Source organism: Elgaria multicarinata, chromosome 1 (genome assembly GCF_023053635.1).
Source record: "Elgaria multicarinata webbii isolate HBS135686 ecotype San Diego chromosome 1, rElgMul1.1.pri, whole genome shotgun sequence".
NCBI classification, from domain to species: Eukaryota; Metazoa; Chordata; class Lepidosauria; order Squamata; family Anguidae; genus Elgaria; species Elgaria multicarinata.
Genome location: NC_086171.1, coordinates 183,796,933 through 183,823,119, shown reverse-complemented (window position 1 = coordinate 183,823,119; position 26,187 = coordinate 183,796,933). Strand labels below are relative to the sequence as shown.

The following is a 26,187-nucleotide window of genomic DNA, read 5'->3' as shown; positions in this document are numbered from 1 at the left end:
TTGAAGAAGTGAAATGTGTGGTCTTATCCCCCTCTCTTTCAGCTGCACAGCAAACGGGGCTGAAGCAGGTGTTGGGGGAATCTCGGGTTCTGTTTCCAAACCGCCTAGGGCGGACTTTTTTGGCCAAGTATCTGATTTATACGGGGGACCATCCCCCCATCCGGTTCCTGCCCTATCGGGCGGCAAGACTGCATGCTCTCGACCTAGAAAAGGAGCTGCAAGAGCTAGACTACAGAAAGATCAATCAGCTAATGCAGTTGGATCCCTATCCCATGCCCCGAACGGATGAAGGGGCGAGGAAAAAAACGGTCGCTGTGACTCACCAGAGGTTGTTTGAATTTACAGTTTTGCCTTTTAGGGTAACGAACATCAAACCCTTAGAGGCTAAGATTCCACCGATTCAGGATTGGCCCATTCCCCGGACTAAGAAACAAGTTCAGTCCCTTTTGAGGTTTGCGGGGTACTACCGTAAGTGTGTGCCCCAGTTTAGTGCTGTAGCTACCCCTCTTACTGATTGGTGTCCGAAATGGAGACCCGTACAAGTACGGTGGACTCCTGTTTGGCAGCAGGTTTTTGATCTGTTAAAAGAGAAGCCGATGTCTGCGCCTATTTTGCTGGCCCCTGATTTCCATCCGGTGCTAGTGTTGCAGACTGATGCATCAGACACCGGGATTGGGGCTGTGCTGCTGCAGGAGGGGTTAGATCAGCAGTTGCACCCTGTAGTGTATTTGAGAAAAGAGCTGTTACCTAAGGGAAAGAGAGTCTGGTTAAGTGAATTTCCTTTTCTTTTCTTTTTTTTTTTTTTTTTGAGATAGAGATCTTGAGGGATTTACCCTCAAGTCTCATCTTTCAAAGGAGGGCGTGTGAAGGACTGGGAAAGTTATAAAATGTATTAGGTCCTAAAATATAGTTGTTCCCGAAGTAATTTGTGTTTTTTTTCCCAGGTATTAAACCTTGTTTTTCTGTTAGGCAGTATACCATAGTGGTGATAGATAGAGGAAAGATTAATTTGATATGTTTATGGGGGAAACCGGCGCCAGGACCCAGCTTTTGGTATGTGGGAAAGTGGGAGTTAAACTTGCTGAGGTTAGGCTGAGGCTTCACACCTGGAGGTTATCTCCTGCCTAGGCTAATTGGGCTTTGAGTGGGAAGAAAGGACCGACTCCCTCATTAGGAGACAAACAGATAAAAGCTAATGGGATTAAGCTGGGGGTTCGTCTTTAGCCCCGAGGCTATGGATGTCTACGGTTGCCCGGTTAGGGGACTGGGAGAGCGTTAGGAAGCCGTACTTTGGCTGTGAGCTGGTTTCTCTAAAGGCAAGTTGGTCGGTTTGACCAGGGAAAGGGAAATTTAATGGACTGACTGTCGGTTCTTGTATGAATGGATTTATGGGTGGTTTTGCCTGACTTGTATTTGTTTTATCCATTCCCTACCCCCATTCCCTCTTATGTTCTGTTCTATGTACTTGTTTATATCTGTTACTGACCAAGTGCCTATCTAATAGCTGTCTTTTTAAAAATAAACCTTTTATTTTGGTTACTTCGGGTGTTGGTGTGTTTTATTCCAGGGAAGTACTGGTTCTTTGGGTGGGGGCAAGCGGGGAAGAGACCCTGAGGAAGGACTGATTAACTCGGACTTCCATCACAACGTGCACATAAATGGCATTATGTCATTTGTGACCAGATACATTAGAGGAGAATCAAATTAATTTCAGGTGTCATCACAGGCATAAGTTGGGCACAGGTTTGTAAGTCTTATTTAACAAATTCAAAAATCTTCAACATCTGAGAGCTTTTGATCAGGTCCCAAATGCTTCTAGGTGCTTAAGCCTTTCCTTTCCTAGATGGAAACCACCTGGACTGTTATGAAAGAGGAAAGGAAAGAAACAAGACATGTGTGATCAAGAAGAGCTTCTGTAAAGTTTCATAGAACAGTCTGTCCATTCTGGGTTAAAACTACAGGATGTTGGAGGGTTTAGAGGGAAATTCCATTCCTTAATAGAGTTCAGCAGTGAGAAAGGGCAGCCATGGAAAGTTATGCAATCCTCTTCCTTGGAAGTTTTCAAGAAAAGGGTACAGATCAGAACTACTTTAGTTACTGGATATCCTGTGCAGAAGAGGGAATAGTCCCCTGTCATATATTCCTGGGAAGGCATAATTCCCTGAAGAATATTATATATGGACCTACATAATTTGAACAATCAGCACAACTGTGGGAGCATTTTGTTTAAACGTAACACCGTCTCTCTTAAGCCTTTATCACACCAGCGTTATACTCTGCAATCACTGCGAGGACTCCAAAGTTTTCCAGCTTATAATTTGCTTTTATTGTGAAGTACTCCCATGCATCCTGCTTTAATTGTGCTATAAAGGCAAAAGACTCGCTGTATTTTGATACTAGTTTTCGAGCGTATCATCTGAGTGGCCATTGGGGCGCAGGAGCAGGATTTGAAGAAAAAATAAACAAATGCTTACATCTGTGTAAGCTTTAAAGATAAAGACATCAAAATTGGCACAGTAATAGATATTAAGGAGAGCTTTAAGCATACCAAATTTGAATCGGATTGGGTCATCTGTTAATTTTTAATGATTGTTTTACATTTCCCTCCTTAAAACCATTTCCTGTTATGCAAAGGATCTTGCCGCCCAGTAGCAACAACAACAACAACGCCCACATCTTAGCACTGTAGGGGATAATTCGAGGGAAACAGGTACGTGGGATGAAGCTCTTAGATTGAGTTCAGGATAAACCGGTTCTGCATGTTTAGAACAAAAGTCATCTGTGCACAGCTCTGATTGGGATGAACCAGTGACATCACAAAACAGCCTCCCCCTCCTATGTGCTATGCTTTAAAAATAAAAAAGTGGACACCCTGACTAAAGCATGGGGGAGGGGAAAGATTATTGCATGAAACAATGCTTGATTTGCTGATTCGAATGTCTGTCTGCTGTTTGCTTTCCAAACATGAGTGGAACAGGGAGGGGTTCAACCCTAGGGAGAAAAATACCCGTGTTTTTTGTATATCTGTATGCATCCATTGTCAGTGTTTTTACTCTGGTTCAAAGGACTCCTAGATGGCATGGTTTTGTGGCAAAATTTCTTTCTAATAGAACCATCTTCACCATACCAAGGTGATATCATGCTGCAAAATGTCTCCAGTTTAGTATGTAACAATGTAATCCTATAAATATCTACCCAAAAGAAAGTCCCATTGTGTTTAATGTGGTAAGCATCATGTAGTATGGGATTGCAGCCTAAGTGAACCTCCTCTTTCTGGACTTCTGCAAACCAAGTTAGGTATTTTGTTGTTTTCTTCTCTCCTTCCCCAAACTGGAAATTTATAGGAAACCTTTGCAGGATCAGCTCCTGCCAGAAGACAGTTCACTGGAAATCTATGGTTTCTTTATGGAAATCTGTTTATTTACAAATATACACATTGAGAAGGAATAATAGGCAATTCAATATCCAGCACAGTGCTACTTCTAGGCTTACAAAATCCAAGGAACTCAGAACAGATTAATTTTACCAAGCCTGTTTCCAACACAGCCAGTACAAAACAACTTTTTCGAAAGCTCTCTCTTGCTAAAGGGTTTCAGTGCTGACACAACATTGTCCATGAATTGTGTGTATCTTTTAACTGAGGCAAGGCATATAAGGTGCTTATCAAAACACAATAATAATAATTATTATTGTGGTGTTATTTAATCAAGGGAAACATCTCTTCACTGAATACATTCAGATTAGTGTTGGTTTTCAAGTCAATTTCATACAATAAATACTGCAGCTATTTTAAGCTAACCAAATAGACAAAGAAGTCAGGACAGAGAGTGAAACAGAGTGAGAACCTTTATAAATACACAGCAGATGAAAGGTCTGTCAACAAAACTGTTATCCAACATATCACTTAATCATCAACATCTTAACGTTATATTATACCATGTTTTGCAGTTCCTCATCTTTCCAGCATCAACATCCTTTTTGTACAAGCAATACTTAAAACAGCCAGGTCCCCCCCTCCCCACACTCCAATCCACTTTAGCAAACTTTTGAATACGTAATTGGGGCAGTTAAAACCTTATTGTTCTATATTGCTGTAGAGACACATCTCTTGCCAAAACAAAAATGTGCAAGTTTAGCAGCTTTGCAACTTTGCCCAAGCAAAAGAACATTTCCCCACTTTTTCAATGGCTGTTGAGATATGAAGGGGATAGTTCTTCTGATTTAATCCACTCCTAAAAAGAGTGTTGTTTTAAGTATGTGCCACTAGTGGTCAAAGTTGGACTTTCCCATTTTAAGAAAAAGGTCATTTCCCACACTTTTTTTAAAAAAGAAAAAGGCAGTTTTTGCAACAACATGCATATTTATGGTTTGAGCAAATGTTACATGGTGCATACTGAAGTATCATATCCACATCATAGCAATAACTATAGTCAAGGGCTATTTAAAAAACAAATTATACATGATTATTCTTAGAACATAGCACCATCTTGTTGCCTGATCAGATGCCACAAATATCCTTATGCTTACAGATCCTGGATCTCCAACATTTTTATAAGGACTTAATGTTGCAGATGAATATCCGCTCTTTATTTAAAATAAGGCATTTATCTAGGCTACTTTTTGAGAGTTAAGTGAGCTTTGACACTCTACCTTGCAGTGCATCCCCATAATCCATGCTCCATTTGGACTATGAAGTTCAATAGGTTGTAAATCCAACATAGGCAAGGAAAACACTGGCAGAAGGGCTCTGGCTCAGTGGTAGAGCACATAGAATCATAGACTAGTAGAGTTGGAAGGGGCCTATAAGGCCATTGAGTCCAACCCCCTGCTCATTGCAGGAATCCACCCTAAAGCACACCTGACAGATGGCTGTCCGGCTGTCTCTTGAATGCCTCTAGTGTGGGAGAGCCCACAACCTCCCTAGGCAATTGGTTCCTAGGTAATTACCTCCCTAGGTAATTGGCATGCAGAAGGTCCCAGATATAATCCCCGGTGTCTCCTGGTAGTGCTGAAAATATCCCTTCCCAAAACCCTGAAGAGCCACTGTCAGTCAACATCAACAATACCAGTGATCTGACTCATTATAAGACAGCTTCCTATGTTCCTAAGAACACATTTTGGAAAGAAACCACTCTACAAAGGTATAACCATAGATGTCAGAATGACTATTTAAAGACCCAGCATGTCCAGCTAAGACTTCAGATTGTTCTGAAGCATGAACACAGTAGCCCACTCAACAAAATGGCAGAATCCAATAGTGCCCTCAAATACTCTCTGGGCGGAACATCTCCTTGAGAACTACCACACAGGCAGGGGCGGAAGTGTGCCCCTCTAATGAGCGGCTGGGGTGCCAGGACACCGGTGTCTGCACTGGCTTGTGAAACAGCTGCCAAAGCCCCTGCCGGAACTTGGGGTCCCAAATGCTATAGATGGCCACATTCCAACAGCTGTTGGAAGTGAGGATCCAGAAGGCATAAAAGGAGAACTGGCACCACTGGTAACCCACCACAGAGCCCACCACAAACACAGCCACGGGGAAGAAGGAAACTGAGAAAGCTGCGGTCAGGATACCAATGGTCTTGGCAGCAGTAATGTCTGAGAAGGAGAGCCGGTTGCCACTCTGCGACTCCTCTCCTAGCTGCTTCCGCATCTTGCAGTACTGGTGGAGGGTGGCAAAGGTGACAGCGTTGATGACAAAGGTGACCCCCAAGACGAAGAAATCAAACACCGGGTACAGTAGCATGACATTCCAATGGGATCCAGGCAGCTGGTGGGGTGGAAAGGCATAGTTGCACAACTTGCTGCAGGAATTGTACTGGAAGGTGATATCAGGGCTGGAAAGCATTGGTATCACTGCCAAGCAGAAGCTCACAGCCCAGGAGGCAAGGATGAGCCAAACAGTCCTGCGTTTGGTGATCACTGTTTTCCTGTGCAAGGGCTTCAGCACAGCTACACTCCTCTCCACCGACAACAGACAGATGGTGCTGATTGAGACAAAGGTGCAGCCCGCAAAGATGGGGCCAGTGATGAGGCAGGCTAGCCGGTCAGCTGGACCAGTGTCTTGTCCCATCCCATAGGCCAACCTGCTCACTTCCCTGTAAACTGAGTAAGGCACCACAATGAGTCCCACAGCCAAGTCAGCCAAGGCCAAAGAGGCCTTCAGGTAGGCTTGAGAAGTTCTGAACTGCTGGCTGCACAGGAAAACCAGGAGGCTCACCAGATTTCCAAGGGTGATGGTGATGATCAGGAACACCATGAGGAGCAACTTGCAGACCTCCCCAGCCAAGGCCTGGCCTCGGTCCGTGCAATTGGAGCTTTGGCCGCTGCCGTTCCCCAACATCGACCGGGGTTATCTTTTCTTCAGGAGGCAAAGAGGGTGTAGCAGAATTGCAGGACAGGGAGCATCACCTCTGAAGTCCCGTGGAAGGCAGTCCATGGCTCTTTCCCCCATCCCCAATCTCCGGAAATGCAAATCCAAAAAAATGGCAAGGTGAACAATTCCGGTGGAAGTCCATGCCAGTCTGCAAAGTGGTCATGAACGGAGGGCAGGCTCAGCTGAGGCACACAGGCAGCATGGATGGGTGCGAAGCGCCTGTGTGAAATCCAAACAGGAATGGTCTGAGATGGCAAACAAGACTCTCATTCACTTGTGTATTATATTGTAGTGTTCTCTCTCTGGTACACACACACACAAATGCAGGAATCCAACTATAATAGGGTGCCGCTCATTCAAATGCAGAAGGGTGCAAAGCACTCCTGCAAATACTCCAATTTTACATGGTTTTATATGAAATATATCACAAGGCTGTATAAATCCTGAGATTTTATTTTATTTCTAGAAGGGTCTCTCCCTCCCTCTCTTTTTTACATAGGCAAATGTAAAAATGTTGCTCGAGAGTGATTCCAGTCAGCGTTACAGGAGAGCACTTGACCATTTCACTAGGCATTTGCCCGGGGATACTGGGGCTGCAGTGAGTTACCCCACTGATTGTCACTCGCCGTTCTCGACAAGAATGACCCGTGTTTAGAGCCAGGGTTGGCGCTGCCGCCCGCGTGGCAACTGCAAGTTACTTGGGTAGCCGTCAAGGAACGAGTGCATCGCGCAAGCCTTGAGGCTCCGCGAGAGACGCGCGCTTTGGCATCCCTCAGAGGCGAGATGTCTTTACGCAGGTCCCAGGCGCTGCGTCTCCCGCAAAAACAACCCTCCCTCCTCACAGTCAGCGCCAATGTTCAGGTCCCCTCTGACGTGGCTCCCTAGTTTTCCAGGGAACGCAAACGCGCAGGCAGGTGGAAAGCCTGGGAGACCCACCATTAGCCTGCACGGCCTCCTCCGTGGGACGCTGAGCGGAGCTCCGTTGCGCCTCTCCCCGCAGTCTCGTTCCGAAGTTTCGAACCCCTGCCAGAGCTATGTGGTAGCCCGCTCCGCTCCCGCCCTCCAGCGAAGAAGGAGAGCCTCGGACTGCCGTGGAGACGTGTTGCCTTCCTGCGCAAACAGGCTCCCCTTCTTAGGTAAGAAACTTCGATTCCCAGCCCAGGCACAACAGCGCATCATCCACCCCCGTACCAATTCCATCCCGCCGGGGTTTGCAAACAGCGGCGCTTGGGCGCACAGCCAACCACGTGCCTTCCCCCAGGCTCTCGGCTGGAGTCAACGCACGCCTCCGGCCGCCCAGCCTAAACCAATCCACACGTCCAGCAAGCGCCTGGCGCTCCTCCGGGCGTCCGCCCCCGCCGCGCTCTGCGCTGCGCTTGTGATGCCTCCCAGGGAACCCGTAGGCGCGGCTTTCCATGCCCAACGCGGGCCCTCGCTGCAAAGGGGGAGCGAAAAGGCGTCTGGCTGCGGGGACGCGAAGAACGGCTACTCAACGCGAGCGAGCGCAAGCGAGTTCCTCAGCCCGTCCTCGTGGCACTTGGTCGAACAACGCTGTGCTAGGCGGAGCTGCCGGAGGAGAGCGGAGCGGCGCCTTAGAGGAGAGAGAGAGAAGGGCTGGAGCTCTCAGCAACGCGCCCCGCCATCCATCATCAGCCCCCGAACGGCGGGTTCGTTTAACAAAAGAAACCGTCGAGCACCGGGCCTGGGGCGTTCCTCCGCATTGCTTGCTGAAATGAGACCCACGCCCATCAGTTAATCACCGACTGGAGAATTATCGCTCCCCAGCCTTATACGGAGCTCGGTCCTCCGTCAGGATACACCGGGGGTACCAAACCTCTTTCAGCCCCAGAGCCGGATTCCGTTTCAGAGAAGCTTTTGGGGAGAGAGGGGGGCAGGTTGAATCCAAGTGGCCGCTGGGCCCCAAAATACCAGCATTAGAGTGACCATATGGAAAGGAGGACTGGGCTCCTGCATCTTTAACAGTGGTAGAGAAAAGGGAATTTCAGCAGGTGTCATTTGTATGTATACAGCACCTGGCGAAATTCTCTCTTCATCACAAGAGTTACAGCTGCAGGAGCCCTGCCCTCTTTTAAATCTGGTCACTCCTGTATAGCTCATGCAGCTTTAACTGTTGTGATGAAGAGGGGGTTTCACCAGGTGCTGCCTGCATACAATTGACACCTGCTGAAATCCCCTTTAAAATGAATGCCTAGTATAGAAAGGTCTGAGGTTTGACACCATTGATGTACATTGACTGGCACCGGCTATCCAGGGTTCTAGGCAGAGAAGAGTTTTAAACTTTGAGATGCTGGGGTTTGAGCCCAGAATCTTCTGCATGCAGAGTAGGTGTCCTGCCCCTGAGCTGTTGTCCCTGTCTATAATATATATTCTTTTGTACCTGAAATTGATATGTTAGTAAAAAGGACCATCTGCTCCCACGTGAATTGCCAAGTTGAGATCTTAAGAGGCCTTTCTCCAGGTGCCCACACAGGATGGGTGGGAAAACAAGGGTATAAGGATTAAAGTGCATTTCTGTGGTGGGGATGCAAATTTTGTCCTGCTCATTCTTCTTTCTAAAAGAAAGAAAAATATTCAGGGTAAATGTGGAGGGAACTACTTGTGAGTGGGACTTTGTATCTCTCCCCCCACCCCCTAATACTGTCTAAGTGAACCACACCTTTTAGGCAGGTAGTGACCAGAGAGAGGGTGTTCTCTCTGCTGGCACCCAAGTTAATAGCATGCTGTCCCTAAACATGTTCATCTGATGCCATCTTTACTAATTTTAGACAATGTGAGGTTTTCCCTGTTCTCTCCTGCTTTTAAGGGTATCTTCCAAGGACATTTGATGATTTTACACTTTATTCTTATGCGTTTTTCTTTGGAAATCTCACTATGTTCAAAGAGGCTTACTCTTCCTGTGTTTATGGTGTTCATACTTAAGCAGGGACAGGAGTAAGATTTGGCTGTAAATTTTTGTTTACCTGTTGATCTTCTTTTATCTTTAGATTTATTGTTTACGGTTGTGTATTATTTTTGAGAGTTGCCTTGAGACTGCTCATGGTGAAAAATGGGATATAAATCTCACCAATAAATAAATAAAGGGTATTAGTTCCCACTTTTTTGGTGCAAGCAGCTCCTGAAGACATCCTTTCCTACATTTGCCAGAGGAAAACAGGCAAACTCATGTTGTTTCATGTTAACCGAATACGGGATCCCTACCTAATAATTATAGTGAACAAGCCACATAAGTGAACCACTTCCAAAAAGTTTGGTGGCACTGGAATATGAAGCCACGGTTGCAATGTTACACACAAGCCCCATTGAACTCAGTAAGACTAAGGCTGCTATACTACATACACTTACTTGAGAGTAAGCCCCATTGCATTCAATGGGATTTACTTCTGAGCAGATACACATAGGATTGTGCTGTTACTTCCCATGTAAATATGCTAGGTCAGGAGTAGGCAACCTTTTTGGATCCACAGGTGCATTTGTTATTCCCCCCCACCAGACCTGGGGACATACTTGTCATTTGGGGGGCATTTCCTCTTTACTTGCCCCCCTCCCTAGATGAATTCATTTTGGCTCCAAACTGGATCCTAAGCAGACAAGGTCTTAGGGCAACCAGACAAACAATGTATGAAGACTGCCTAGCTCAGATCTCTACTACTGTGGCAAATGTTCAGTGTTCTGGATGGTTGAATTATTTCTTCATTAGACACATAGTTTAAATAAGCCAGACATTCCCAGAATGATAACAGGCACTGCACACTGAAGCCAAAAGCTCTGATTGTTTACCACATCTTTCAACCAGCAGACAGTGCTTCAGTAAAAGAGTCGGCCTTGGCCTTGTTATGTCTCTCACCAGACGTATATTCATCTCCTGACTTGGTTAAACATATTAAACATCTCAGATTCCTTCATGAATACTCTGTCATCAGCAGTCTTCATAAGATTATGCTTTATATTTCTCTCCATCAGAAGCTTGCCCACATTATGAGCGTCATCACACATGGGGGGGGGGGAGAATCTGATTTGCTTACCATCGCTTCTCCGCCTGCACATTTGTTCCTCATTACTTCCTCTTTTGAAAGAGGAAGTAAACGTGCTCATGGCCCATTCAGTGGGCCGTTTTGATCCCACTGCTTCTTCTGCTCATAGCAGGAGACAGCAGCAACTTCTGTCTTTACAAACAAGTTGGACTTACTGGGGTGTTTTTGGGGTGGTGGTTTGTTTTTTTTTTTTTTTGGTGGCATAAAGAAGGCTAGAAGGGGCGGGAGGCAGACAATGTGAGAGGGACCCACAAAAATCCATGAGTGCCCAGTAACAAGCATGCAATAAAATGCTTGTCTGATGGAGCTCTAAATCTCTCAACAGAAATACAGTCTTCAACTGACTTGGTTAAATGATTGCCTATGAAGCAATTTAAACTAAAGTGTGAGCTGTCCAATTGGGCAGGAACAGCATGAACCTCAGGTTAACTGACCAACATAAAACAGTATTAAACTACTATATCTTGCATTGTTTCAACAATACACACTTCTGAGACAATCTCTTTCCTGAGATTATCTGGCCTGGTCCTTGAGGCCTGCTGACACTGTGCTTATATTTGACCACTATGATATTCAATGCAAGTGTTAAGCAGTTAGCCAATGAATGAAATCTGCAATAAATTCACTGATGCAAACAAAGTTCTGTTGATTTACACACATGTGCAAATTCTCTTACAATTAGTAGGAAGCCAATGCTCTTTTATAGCTGACATTTGTGCCTTGCTTTAATTTTCAGTTTTAAAAACTGGAAAACTTGACACATCTGTGAATAAATAAGTCATATATGTTTGCTGATCAGGAAACATTCAAAACTGCTATTCATAGTGACAAATTAATTGGATTTATAAGATGGCGTAAAAGGTTTGTACAATCAAAGGAAATGAAAAGGGGGAAGAAACCCTTCAGATTTTCATTGTTGTTATATAAAAGCTTTTCTGCTGTTGCGGGGACAGCTACTTTGCTGTTATGGAAACCCTTTTGCAATGACGACAATTTGTTTCAAAGCTACCCAAAGGCATATAAACAGTGTATTTTAAGTCATGTAGTATCACACCCTTTCCTGATCTTTATCATGATCTGGTCATTGAACAAGCAGGGAGCCCAGCCATAGCTGCTTGCCTGCCACATGAAGCTAGAGCTGAGTGAAAAGATCCATAATATTTGGAGTGACTATTTGTGTAGTGGTACTCCCTGAGTTTATATGTTTGTAGGGTTGTTGCCACCATGTGGTTATACTACAACATGCCACCCCAGCATTAGAGATAGCCAAGAACTTCATAATCCATCCTCCATCTCCTCCATTGCTTTGAAGAACAGCCATGACCAAGGCCATAGCTAGACGTAAGGTTTATCCCTGGATCGTCCAGGGGTCAAACCTGTTCATCTAGGTGACACACAGGGGATCCAGTGCTCAGGCAGGGGCGAACCCTGGATGATCCCAGGATAAACCTTAGGTCTAGCTGTGGCCCAAGTGCCACAGACCTCTAAGATGGAGGAAATTGCATTCCTTTACTGTGGCTCTGCTTCCTGCATCTCCACTTCTGCAAGAGCTGTAATTACATGAGGAAGAGAGCAGAAAGTGAGCAGTGATTGGGCTTGTACAGCACCAATGCAGTTTAATGGGACAGATGTTTTATAGTGCAACTTTTCCTGCACATGGCAGGAAATATTGATAAATACTGACGTTTTTCAGAACAGTTGGGTTTTCTGAGCCTTTTTTTTTTAATTGCTAAAACTGGGAAATGGAACGGGAGACATGTAGGAGGATCGCTGTGTGCATAAAATATGTGTGTGTTGATTTTATACATATAGATGCAAATTTAAAAATAAGGACTGTCATTTTAATAGAATTTTAATGCATTTCACCATAGTGGGGAAATGGTGACCTTTGTGTCTGCTCAGTCTGCTGTCCGGGTGACATGTCAAGGGCCCAGCTCCCCCTTCTCATGGTTCTTCATCTTTAAACCAGACTTGGATTGGATAGTCCTTCAAACAGAGGACACCTTCAAACAGAGGGTTATTCCAAAACTACGTATAAATGTTAAAATAAATAAATGAGATACCTCCATCTCCACATTTTATGATTACTTCCATCTCCATACTGATTGTACATCTCTCTGCAGAGAAAGGCAACATTTTCAGGTGGGTTCACCAATAAAATTTGCTCAGTACATCAATGTAAGAGCTTTCATTTAACAATCTTTCTTGAAGGCTGCAGTCCTGTGGCCTAGCTTGTTTGGATCTCTCCTTCCAAAGATAGCAATAGAGATATCTGACTTCAAAGGGGGAGATCTAACCATGGCCCTTGCCTCTCAGGCTTTGGAGTTCTGCCACTGGTAGAGGAAAAACATGGGGGGCATTCTGTATGCATGCTGAGAGTGGATTGTGGAAATTTATTATTTATTTAAACTATTTCTAGGCCAACTTTAAATGCAAAAGCCCTCTGAAGGTGGCTTACACAATAAAATTCCAAACAATCACATTCCCCAACACATCAGAATTGAGGGAAATGGCTGATGTATACTAGGGCTGGTACATATTTTCCCTACCATTGCAACCAGTAGGAAGAAAATTGTAAAAGCAAAGGGGGGGGGGAAGAAAGGGGGGAAATGTTCCTCCCTCCCTTCCACCCTGTTAGCCCAACCCAGCAAGAGCTTTGGATAAAATAGTTCCTACACCTTCAGATCTCACACACCCATGAGTAACACTGAGGCACTTCGTTATAAAAACTTTTTTTTTCCTGAGAAGTAGTTTTTGTTGTCATTGCTGACAATGATGAAGATAGCGGTAGTAGGTTGAAAAAAGCAAGCCATAAAGTTATGGTTTAGAGGTTGCTAAGAGACCAGAGAATACAAGAGTTGGACTAGAAATATATGTAATACACACTCCCATGAAAGCTTCAGATTCATCACACAGATTTGCTTCATTGAATGAAAGAAAGCCTGATGTGACACCAGTAAGAGAAATTGAGTTTTCAAAATTCACTGATCATCTAGACCGTCCTAGACTGCAGTTTTCAAATCCATGAATGATTCTGACGAAAAACATCAGTCTTCTAAGGGATCAAGCTGAACATGGGTTTATTTATTTTTCAAGAATATTAATATTGCTGCATTATTCCTGTGGAGCCAATCACAGTTTCCTTAGCTACCTAATGATGTTGTGGGAAGTCAAAGTGATGGTTACTTTATAAATCACAATGCTGCTTTTCCTGATATCAAGCCACCAGCTTGTGTAATATATTGTAACTCTGTTAATTAAGGCAAGGAAAGTTGCCCTGCTCTTTGATTTGAAGACTCTATGGGCAGGCACAGTTCAGTTGTAAGGAAAGATACTCTGCATACTCTAATATTATTTTCTTTATTCTGCAATTATTGCATTAAAAGAAGAGAGAGAAAGGGCATGATCATAGCTGAGAGACAGAAAATAGGCATGCTTAACAGTGAACCATGTGTACTTGGAGATTGGTTCCATTATATCCATAATGTCCTATTCATTGTGTCTAGGATTGTATCCTGAAAAAACAGTACCTACAAGAGATTCTTCTCCTCCTCCTCCTCCTCCTCCTCCTCCTTTTCCTTCTCCTCCTCCTCCTCCTGTCCCTGCCACTCCCCTACCCACTTTTCAATAAGGTGGAAAGGTTGCCAGGCTCACATTTTACTCTCTCAAAAATAAAGATAAATCAGGACTTGGACTGCAGTATATACAGTCTGATCCCCACTCTGTTTTTAACCTTGGCCTCGTAAAAGCAAAAATAACCTCATTCTGTTTAATTTCTTTGATTTTAGCTTAAGAAAAGAATGTAGCATTTCAGATCTCTGATCCCACATTTGTACAACATAATGAAAATATAGCCCACATATCATTTCTCACCAAAATTGTTTATCTTGTAGAAATTCTCAGTATATATGAAAAGCTATACAGGGAATGTAATAAACATGTTGTTGTTTTTTACAAAGGTCAGTGAAAACGACAAGAGTGAAAAACCAGGACATTAAAAAAATATTTGAATTTAAATGTATAATTCTAAAGTTATGCGAGTCCTTCTGAAACCATGCCAAAGTAAAAGGCAAAGAGAATAGTAGAAAGATGAGGAATAATGGCCTGGTTCAGACAACACGCTAAACCATGCTGCTTAACCACAAAATGGTTAAACAACATGGTTTAGCGTGTTGTCTGAACCAGGCCATAGAGGGTCCATTTTCTGTTGGTATAAATACAAGATTAGCCTAACCATGAGGCAGACAAACCATGAAGGACACTTTTCTTTACTCAGAAACATCTTGACATTGTGCTTCTGTTCCCCAGTATCATGAAACTGGAACATAAAGGCACAGGAAGAGCCCTGTTGGATCAGACCAAAGGCCCATCTGGGGGCTGCTTTGACACTGTGTTGGCACCATGTTCCCCCTTAACCCTGTGACTTCACATGATGTGGGGTAATCCCCAAGCCAAGGAGGGAGCGTGGAGTTTCTGACAGTCATTTGATTACTGGAGCCGCTCCCCGCTCCTCCCCCAATTGGAGGTTGCCTTCAGCCAGGGATTGCCTCTGCAACAAAGCTGGAGAGGTAGATGGCAGCAGGGCTGTATTTGCCTCACTCCAGCCAAAAAAGTCAGGGGTAAGTTCCCACCTTTTTTAATTTGCAGCTTTGCAGGAAAGCCCTGCAGTGGCTGTGAGGTGGATGCTGCATTGTATAACTGATGCAGCTCCACTGCGCAGCCACCATGGGACTTTTAAAGCATCTAGACAGCCCCCAGTCAAGCATTATGTTCCCTCAGTGCTTATGGAAGCTCATAAGTAAGTCATGAGTGCAATAGAATCCTCCCACTCACGTTCCCCAGCAACTGGTATTGAGAGACATACTGCTTATGATACTGGAGGAAGCATATAGCTATTATGACTAATAACCAGTGATAGCCTTATCTTTCATATTTAACCTTTTAAAGCCATCCAAATTGGTGACCATCACTACATCCTGTAGTAGCGAATTCCATAGTTTACCTCCTTTTATCTGTCCTGAATCTCCCACCATTCAGCTTCATTCTAGTATTATGAGAGAAGAAAAATGTCTTCCTATCCACCTTCTCCACACCATACGTAACTTTATACACCTTTATTTTCATGTCCTCACCCCTTACTCAACCTTTTTCTAAGCTAAAAGGCCCCAAACATTTTAGCTTTTCTTCATCAGGGAGTTGCTCCAACCCAGTGATAATTTTGACTGCCCTTTTCTTCATTCTCCCAAAAGATGGAGGATCTAATGCAGGTTTGACTCAAAAATTAGGTGACTGTCAATGCTGCCAGTGGGTCAGTAGGAGTAGCAGGTGGATAGAGTGATGTCAGAGTTGGGGAGAAGCATAATTGGGTGAGAAGAAGAACTACTTTAGGACCCCAGGAACTTAAGCTAACACGAAGTAGGTTTACAGGTGAAACAGGACTTCAAAATGCCAACAAATGCCTCAACAATTGATAAATGATGGATAAAGCTACAAGACTAAAGAGTCCATCACACCTGGGGGGAAATGCTGGCTACCGTGGCTTCTCCATTCCTGGTTTTGTCGCTCAGTTACTTCCTGTTTGAAAAAAGGAAGTAAACAATGAGCATGAGGCCCATTCAGTCGAGCATTGTAATCACGCTGCTTCTCCCACACACAGTTCAATGTAGTTCAGTTCAATGTAAGGAAGTGCAAAATGGTGCATGTTGGGACAACCCCCCCCCCTCAACTTCAAGTATAACCTGATAGAATCTGAGCTGGTGGTGACCGACCAAGAAAGAGAACTTGGGGTTGTGATGGACAGCTCGATGAAAATGTCAACCCAGTGTGTGGCAGCTGTAAAGAAGGCAAACTCCATATTAAGCATTATAAGAATAGGAATGGAGAATAAAACTGCCAGTTTCATACTGCCTTTACACAAATCTATGGTGTGACTACACTTAGAATACTGCATATAGATTTGATCACCACACCTAAAAAAAGATATAGTAGAGCTAGAAAAAATATAGAAAAGTGCAAATAAAACGATCAAGGGACTGGAGCATCTGCCCTATGAGGGAAGGTTACAATAGCTGGGACTGTTTAGCTTGGAAAAAAGGAGGCTGAGGGGTGAGGTATACAAAATCATGCATGGTGTGGAGAATGTAGATAGGAAGATATTTCTTTCTCTCCCAAAATACTAGAACCCAGGGTCATCTTATGAAGATGATTGGTGGGAGATTCAGGACAGGTAAAAGGAAGTACCGGTATTTATTTATTTATTTATTACATTTCTATACCGCCCAATAGCCGGAGCTCTCTGGGCGGTTCACAAAAATTAAAACCATTCAAAGTATAAAACAACAGTATAAAACCATAATATAAAATACAATATAAAAGCTCAAACAGATAAAAACAGCAGCAATGCAAAATTACAAATTTAAAACACCGTGTTAAAATGTATTTATAGATTGTTAAAATGTTGGGAGAATAAAAAGGTCTTCACCTGGCGTCTAAAAGCATATAATGTAGGTGCCAAGCGAACCTCCTTAGGGAGCTCATTCCACAGCTGGGGTGCCACAGCAGAGAAGGCCCTCCTCCTGGTAGCTACGTGCCTCACTTCCTTTGGCAGGGGCTCACGGAGAAGGACCCCTGAGGATGACCTTAGGGTCCGGGCAGGTACATATGGGAGGAGGCGTTCCTTCAGATAACCTGGCCCCAAGTACTTCTTCAAGTGTACAGTTAAACTCTGGAATTCACTACCACAAGATGGGATGGCCACCAATTTATCCAACCTCCTTTAAAAGGAAGTTGGATAAATTCCTGGAGGAGAAGGTTATCTATGGCTACTAGTTCTAATGGCTACTAATCCTGATGGCTAAATGGAACCTCCAGTATCAGAGGCAATAAGCCTGTGTGCACTAGTTGTTTGGGAAGATGGGTGGGGAGGTGCTTTTGCACCACGTCGTGCTTGTGGGTCCCTGGCCGACGGCTGGTTGGCCACTGTGTGAACAGAGTGCTGGAGTAGATGGACCCTTCGTCTGATCCAGCATGGCTTTTCTTATGTTCTTATGTTCTTAATTATGTGACTTCTGAAGACAGTTGGTTGCACCAGAGCTTAATTAGGGGCGTCACAACACGGGAGGTGAATACTTATGCAATCAAGACCTCTGAGTTTTGCATTTTTAAAACATGTAGATTAGGGTGACCATATGAAAAGGGGGACAGGGCTCCTGTATCTTTAACAGTTGCATAGAAAAGGGAATTTCAGCAGGTGTCATTTGTATATATGGAGACCCTGGTGAAATTCCCTCTTCATCACCACAGTTAAAGCTGCAGGAGCTATACTAGAGTGACCAGATTTAACAGAGGGCGGGGCACCTGCAACTTTAACTGTTGTGATGAAGAGGAAATTTCACCAGATTCTCCATATATACAAATGACACCTGCTGAAATTCCCTTTTCAATACAACCATTAAAGATACAGGAGCCCTGTCCTCCTTTTCATATGGTCACCCTAGATTCTTTCCCCACTTTGACATTATTGACTACTTTATGTAGTGCGAGGAAAACCTAATTAACTCTAATATTGGGGAACACTGATTAAACTGCTACTAGACAGGTTCTACTCAGCAGCCCAGTCTACACAATTTAACATACAAATCTTTAATGTAGCATGACACTTTACCAGTTTACTGGTATTATGATTTCTATGGCTGCCCAAACTTGCTAATAGCCACAATTTGGATCCAATATATTCAAAGAGTTTCAGTGTTATAAACAGAAAAAATCATTTTTTAAAAAAATCTGTTAAGAAACTCTTCCAAGGCTATCCAAAAGCCTTGGAAACCTTGGTTGAATACAATGCACTACATAAATATTTGCTTTAAACTGACACTCTAGAGAGATGCACGGAACTTGAATTCTAGCTGCTGATGATTCAGAGATGCCTAAAGTAGAATTTAGCTTGTAAACTGTACTTTGCTGTTAAGCCCAGTTTCTTAATGCCCCAGCTAGACCTACCTGGTCTAGCACAATGGAGGGGTGAAGACCTCGCAATATTTTTATTGAGAGATCTCCCCCTCTGTTTACATGCGGCGCACAACGGCCTCAGGGGGAGAGGATGTTGCAGCCGCCATTTTTTTCTTAAAGAAGAAGAGTGCATGAACAGTCATGCGCAAAAGGTGGTTTTTTAAAAAAATTAAATTAATTTCCCTGCCCCCCCCACCCCACCCCCGATGGGTGCAGAGCTCCTGAGGAGCTCTGTACCCCATACGTGGGTCCTGGCTCCTCACAAGTAACTGGGACAAACCGTGATGCCCACACACACGGGCTCGAAGGGGAGGGATCATCCCTCCCTGCTCCCGGGATCCCCTGTGTGTGCCCTGGGATTGCCCCGGGATTTTGTCCCATCTAGCTATGGCCTTACATTCACAAGAGAAGAATTTAAGCAAATCATGTACCAGGTATTTCACTGCTACACTTCTCAAATATTATTTTCTCTCTCTCTCTCTCTATATATATATATAGGATTAGCATTATTTACCAACTAAGCAAGGCCTTAATAATGACATGATGGAAGTGATGTATCCTTGGTGCCTGCCTCATGTGGTTGTGAGAATTTCCCAGGTGCTCTATGATCTCAGTGTGAACACAAATTATGTTTTTGGGATAAATAGTATGGCACAGCAGAGGCTGTCAAAATCAACACACCCAAACCTGAGGTTTAGACACCCTGAGCACGTAAGAAAGCATGAGATATTGCTAGGGAAAGTTCCTCATCTTTGCCTAATGAATGGGCATATGTTGCCTTGGTTCAGAGTATAGCTCTATTTCCAAATTAGCACAAGATGAAAGCAACTGTGGTGTAATGAATAGAGCAGGAGAGGCAAACCCATTCCCTCCAGATGTTTTGGATTATAGCTTCTATCAGACCCAGCCAGCAAGGCCCTATAGTCAGCATTTCTGAGAATTGTAGCCCAAGAAATCGGAAGAGCACAAAGTTGCCTTGCTTGGAATACAGTGTTACATTTAAACCTGGGAGACCTGGGTTTAAATGTTTGCTCGCCCAGGAAACTCATTTGGCCAATCACTGTGTCTCAGTCTAGCTGGCTTACTGCAAGGGGTTACTGTGAGGATAAAAATGGGCAGAGCCCATGTATGCTGCCCTGAGCTCCTTGGAGGAAGGATGGATTACAAATGTGATGAATAAACTAACATATAATAGATGGTTTATGCTGAGTGTGGATGTCATTAATAAGGCTCAGGCTGCACTCCTAAACTCATTTACTTCAGAGTAACGGCTCCTCTAAACAAGCAATTTATTGCATGCTCTTGATTGTCCACTTACAGACAAATTCAGCTCAATTTCATGACATTGTCAACAACCAAGGCGTTTCTGGCTGAATCCTCTGGAAATCCCAGGATAAAAAGAACCACTTTTAAAGCTGAGAAACAGCCAGATCTTCTGTCACTAGATGGTGCTGTCTGAACAGAACTCAATGGAACTGAGTGGAGGGGAAGTATTCAATTCAAACCTTTTGTCTCCCTTTTCCTCCTGTGTAATTTAGCCCATAACAATTGTGCCAAAGAACCTGGAAGCACAAAAGCCCCAGGTAAACAATTTCCCTTAATGTAGAGACAGTCTAAGTCCCATTGAACTTAGTGGGGCCTACTTCTGAGTAGACATGGATAGTGGAGGGACCATAGCTCAGTGGTAGAGCACATGCCTTGCATGCAGTAAGTCCCAGGTTCAATCTCTGGCATCTCCAGGTAGGGCTAGGAAAGAATCCTGCCTGAAAGCTAGGAGGGGGGCTCCATTATCAACAATACTAGGTTAGAATGACCAAGGGTCTGACAGTAAATCTGACAGTAAATTGCACAGTAAATTGCTAATCCTACTTAAAAATCCAGAAAAGAAACTAACAACACAATCGTATGCATGTTTACTTGGAAGCAAGTGCCACTGAATACTATAGGGGTTACTCTTAGGCATAAGACTGTTGCCTTAAAGGATCATAGGGTAATGAAGATGAACATCCACATCTAACTACATATGGACACATAGTTTTCACTGAAGCAGTAGTCTACAGGACAGCTACCACCCTCACATATCGCTGAAAGCTTTATCCCACATACCTGCTTCCCTTGGATTATCCCCGTAGCGCTAAGCTTTCATGGTTGTTGTTGCTTTTTGCTACCAGGCGACAGCTTTGCTTATCAGGAAGTGAGTTTAAAGGGGGAAATGTAAAAAATCATAAAAATCAACGGATGACCCAATTCAATTCAAATTTGGTATGCTTAAAGCTCTCCCTAATATCTATTACTGTGTCAATTTTGGTGTCTTTAGCTTTAAAGCTTACACAGATGTAAGCATTTATTTAAAATTCTGCGCCCCAGCGGCAGCTCGGAAGATACGCTCAAAATGTAGGGGCTAAATACTGCGAATCTTTTTTGCTTTATTGAACAATTAAGGCAGGATGCATGGGAGTACTTCACAATCAAAGCAGATTATAAGTCGGAAAACTTCTGAGTCCTTTCCATGCAATTCACAGTGATTGCACAGTATAACGCTGGTGTGATCAAGCTCTAATGCTGAGGCTGAATAGCTGTGATAGAAATCAAAGGAGTGATCTCTACTTTTCCTATAGCTCTTTGCCTGCCTGGAATCATTTTCTAGAACCCTTTATACATGTTGTAGAAGACATTTATTTATTTATTGCAATTCTATACCACCCAATAACCAAAGCTCTCTGGGCGGGTCACAAAAATTAAAACCATGAAGACTATCCAAAGTAGGGGTGTGCACGGACCCCCCGCTCCGCCCCGCGGGCCGATCCAAAAATTTCGGGTCGGCCCGCTCCGCTCCGCGCCGCCCATACTCCGCTCCTCTTCACCGCGGGGGGCGGAGAGAGAGAGAGAGAAAGAGAGAGAGAGAGGGAGGGAGGTATGGGTGAATGGGGTGCATGGGGTCTTTGAGTGAATGCATGTGTTCATGCGTGTGTTTGTTTGGAGTGAGTGATGCTGAGTGTGTGTGTGTGTGTGCGCGTGTGTGTGAGTTGGGGGGAAGATTTGGAGGTGATATTGCTATTAAATAATTCATTTTACACCCATAGACGTTCCTTTCCAATTTGTTGGCTATAATTGGCATGACGTATTTCTTGCACTTTAAAATAAATTTAGCAGTTTCAAGTTTTGTGCTTATTTTTTCCAGGAAACATATGTTCTTAAAAATCAAAGTTGGCATTTTTTGGGTGTGTGTGTGTGTGAATGAATGTAGCTCACCTTGCCTAGGGCGCAAAATAGTCTGGCACCGGCCCTGCTCAAGGCATACACCATTAATAAAATTTGGGTAGCTGCTGTATGGCAAGAATAAAATAAAGAAGCACCCCTGTTCTCTAGGAAGGTTCTGGTCTGAAATAATCGTATGGATATTTTCTTTTATAATAAAGAGCTATTGGTAATGTTACTGCAGCAGCAATGTTTCAGTAACCTTCCAAAAACAGCCAGAAGAGGAGCAACACACCGTTAGGTTAATCTGTCTCCATTTTGTCCCATTGCCTTCACCGTCGTCCTCAGGAAGTAAAGAGTGCCGCAACCCACGGGATTCTGGGAGTTGTAGTTTTCTTCCCCTAAGCTGGACTGTAGACACCCGGCGCTACAGTTTAGCTTGGGAACTACTGCTGGCATTAGGCCGGTGTCCTGGCGCTAACATGGCGGCTCCCTTGGTGCTGGTGCTTCTGGTGGCCGTGACAGTTCGGGCCGTGCTTTACCGTTCCAGCCTGGCCGGGCTCATCTCCGAGAGAGTGGAGGTGGCGTCCCCTTTAAATGCCTGGAAGCGAGGTGAGGCCTACGGGTGGGGATGAAGGTTTAGGAGGGCAGGTGCAGGTATGCTGGCTGGCTTCTCAAGAAGTCACCGTGCTCACGGTTCCGCGCGTGGGCGGCAGACCCTCCCGAGAGCAGGGCCTGCGACTTGCGTTGGGGTCCGTCCTTAGCTTTTGAATTATGTCCCGAGGTTAGACACAGTTTGGGCGTGAGGAGTGGTTCAGAAAGTGTCACCAGGAGGAGCGATTTCTGTACATTTTAGGATTGCCACAGGGCAGGGCTCCTTCTGTCACTAATGGCTGCACGACCTGCACAAGTGAATGACCGAATCTTCATTTCCTTGGGACAGAGCTACAGTCATGAGGGGGAAAGTCGCCCATTTGATCTTTCCCTGTTATGCTAATGTAAAAGGTATAGGAGTTTTGCCAGAAAAAAAGTTGGCAACTCTAATTCTTAACGGAATGTTTACTTTCCACAGAACAGGTGCTATGGGGTACAAGAACTATTAGGAATAAGATGCTTTGACTGTTAAAAAATAAATAACCCATTGAGCTTCAGTCAATATGCATTGTAGTGACAGTTATGGCACTTTGTCCTCCTTTTATTTAAATTTTTGTTCTTCTGTTATACCGTTATGAATCTCAGTAGATGCCTTGTAGAAAATCCAATGGCTTTTTATGCAGATGCTTTTATCAAAAGACCTAATCTCTCTCTCTCTCACACACACGCACACCTTCTTTGCAACAGTTTTGTAAGTGGTGATGCATTGATGTCTTTAAAGCGTAATGCTTTAAAATAGAAATCCACTAGCAGGATTAGTATTAGAAGCATGTCTTTTCGAACCCAGTACTGTATTCAGTATCACTTATATGAAATGTGTGTGTATAGAATGAGAAAAGGCTGAAGGAACCAGATGTGCTTAGCCTGGTGAAAAAGAGTGAAGGGAGTTAGGACAGCACTCTTCAATTACCTGAAAGGTTGTCAAACAGAAAAGGCTGAATGTTTGTTTTCTGCTACCTCAGAGGACAGAATAAATCTAATGACCGTAAATTATAGTTGGGTAGATTTCAGTTGAACATAAGGAAATACATTTGAGCAGTAAGAGCAATTAAGCAGTGGAACGAATTACGTAGTGGGATGGTGGGTTTTCCCTCACTGGCAGTTTTCAAGTAGAGGCAGGGCACCCATCTGTTGGGACTGCTCTAGTTCTGGATTTTCTGTATTAGGCTATTGGGCTGCAAGGCCCTCTCCAGTTCAGACTCTATGATCATAAAAATTATGTCTATAGTGATGCAGTAGTACAAAAGTGAACAGAACCGGTTATGGACACTACTGATTTTACAATATACAGATTTCTCAAATCAATCCACTAGTTGCATCTGGTCCTGCTGAAAGTATTCCATGGTATGACCATGGGACAGTATCCAATACTGTCAAACTTCTAGTGCAAGCCCATGTCTTTACCGCTTGCTAGGCCAAGAGAAAAAGTGGTGATCTGCCGCTGAAAGCACCAATACTTTGTGCTAATGTTAGTTTGTGCTAGTGCAATGTCATTAGTGCTAGTGCTGTGATGTCATTAGATACTGCCCATAGCACACAACTCTGCGTATGGAGCACAGCATAAAGCTTCATAATTTAAGGCAGTCCCTAAATAATTCACCCTTTTAATTGTAGCTTACATATATGTTATCTAATTGGGTTTTGATTGTATTGCATTTGAATTTTATAATACTGCAGAACACAAAAATTCATCTCCATTTATATTTTGGCTCTGCGGAAACCACTTCACAGTCCTCTTACACAATACTGTAAAAATCATAAGACCATAAGAGTCATGTTGGATCAGACCAAAGGCTTATCTAGTCCAGCATTGTGTTCCCACAGTCCCTAACTAGATGCCTGTGAAAGCCCACAAGTGGGACATGAATGCAAAAGCAGTCCCATGCTCACGTTCACCAGTAACTGCTGTATACAGGCATACTGCCTCTGATACAGGAATTAATATATAGCCATCATGACTAGTACCCATTGGCCTAGTTTGCATGTAACACTAAGCCATATGATTTGATGAAAACTGGCTTATCATTGTGTCTGAGCCCAACCCTGCAAGCAAACCATGGCCTATTAACCAGTTGTAAACCACAAATAGAATTCATAGTTTAAACCACAGTTTGTTGTGATTTCTGAAACTAGAACCATGGCTTATATCTGGCTTCTTTGCACTTCTGTCTGCCATGAAATAGAGTTACCCAGCAAGAGCAGCCTGAAAATGAAAATATTCTGGCAAAATGGCTAGGAGAGAAACAAATCAGAAATAGAAAAAAAAATAACAATCCACTGTTTGTTTACAAGAAAATTCATAGCTAATGCAACACATTATGGTTCAATAAACCATTGCTTAGTGTTCTGTGTGAACATAGCCATTGATAGCCTTATTCTCCATTAATTTATCTAATCCCCTTTTAAAGCCATCTGAGTTGGTGGCCATAACTACATCTTGTGGTAGTGAATTCCCTAGTTTAACTATATGCTTTGTGAAGAAATACTTCTGTATCTGTCTTGAAACTTCCACTGTTTAACTTCATTGGATGACCCCACACCATGCACATCATGAGACTCTGTGACTCAGATAAGGGTTTTTATTGCCACTTTGGTACCACAAAGTGCTGGATCTGTGATATTTTATGTTGTCAGGTGGAATAGATACAAAATTTATTTATTTATTTATTACATTTCTGTACCGCCCAATAGCTGAAGCTCTCTGGGCGGTTCACAAAAATTAAAAATTCAGGTTTTGGGCTGAATATTATACAAATGTAATATGTGTGTCAAAATCATCAGGATACATTGCCCCAAATAGAGATTTTTGTACCATGTGGTGTGTCAAAGTACTGTGTCTTTTTATTTTTTTTAAAGTGCAATCAGCAGGAGATGTATAGGTTTAAAGAGTGAATTTGTATTTGAAAATAATACAGATCTGTCCATGTAGATTCATTCTTGAACTTTGCTGTGAATGGTCAATTTCTGTTTTTCAGTGGTAGAGGGGCTTGCCTTACTTGACTTGGGCATATCTCCATATTCTGGAGATGTATTTCATGAAGTAAGTATATAGTATTTCATTTTGTTGTTGTCATTTGTCGTTTTATTCCTCAGGCAGCTGGGGCTGGAAGTTTAGATGATGCTAATAGCTTGTAATGCTTTCTTCAAACTTAATTTCCTCCCCTCCAAAGGATACCATCCAAAGATTCATGGGTGTGATTTAGACCTGGAGGATCCCATTCCAGGATCCTTCAAATGAACCCAAAAGGATCTTGAGGATAGGGGGAACTAGTTATTTTTTTTGGGGGGGGGGAGAGGTAGAAGAGGGACATGAGCATCAAAGGAGTTCAGTGTCCCCCTTTCTTCTTTCCTTCACCAATTATTTGTGAGTCCTTGCTTTTCCTGTTCAATAAAAGCAATACTTCTTCATTAAAGAGCAGGTTCTGGTGCTGCTCAAGTGGCTCTTAAGAATAACAAGGCCGTCATTTCCCTACCCTAGTCAGTACAGTGTGCATGTCCTTGTTGAGCAGTTACAAAACTCATAGGAGGCCAGGCATAATCATGGATGCCACAGCTTCAGTGTCAGCTACTGGGTGTACCGGCAGTGTAGAAGGAGTGATGTCTCAGCACAGGTGTATCTCCTGCTATGAACCATCATAACAGCACAGCTAATACAAATGGGCATTTGTTCTAGATTCTGCCCCCGCCCCTCTACAATTGAATGTTTTGCTAAAATCCCCCGCGCAGATATTTGGTAGTGTCAGTGCTGACTGTGCTGCCCACCATCTGCTGGACAGGGCTATGCATGCAGATCCTTGGGTGAAACATCACACTAAGCTCACTCCTCTGCACAGCAATCTATGGAGTGAGATCTTTGTCTTTGCTTGGAGAAATATTTTCCCCAACTAGAGCATCTGTTCTTAG

The 26,187-nt window shown here is 43.6% G+C and overlaps 3 protein-coding genes across 3 annotated transcripts in view; 1 reads left to right on the top strand and 2 right to left on the bottom strand.

The window, feature by feature from the left end:
* DYNLRB1 (dynein light chain roadblock-type 1) overlaps positions 1-26,187 on the bottom strand; it is a 545,722-nt gene that overhangs the window by 402,498 nt on the left and 117,037 nt on the right. The gene's annotated exons all lie outside the window — the stretch shown is intronic.
* Positions 5,103-6,635, bottom strand: LOC134394468 (trace amine-associated receptor 13c-like). The gene has a single exon (XM_063119960.1). The coding sequence runs from the start codon at positions 6,338-6,340 to the stop codon at positions 5,264-5,266; it is 1,077 nt and encodes a 358-aa protein (XP_062976030.1). The 5' UTR covers positions 6,341-6,635; the 3' UTR covers positions 5,103-5,263.
* PIGU (phosphatidylinositol glycan anchor biosynthesis class U) overlaps positions 22,033-26,187 on the top strand; it is a 31,470-nt gene continuing 27,315 nt past the window's right edge. Inside the window, exons 1-2 of the mRNA XM_063145158.1 lie at positions 22,033-22,242; positions 25,260-25,324. Of these exons, the coding sequence (XP_063001228.1) occupies positions 22,113-22,242; positions 25,260-25,324 (195 nt within the window). The 5' untranslated portion in view covers positions 22,033-22,112. The remainder of the gene's footprint in view (positions 22,243-25,259; positions 25,325-26,187) is intronic.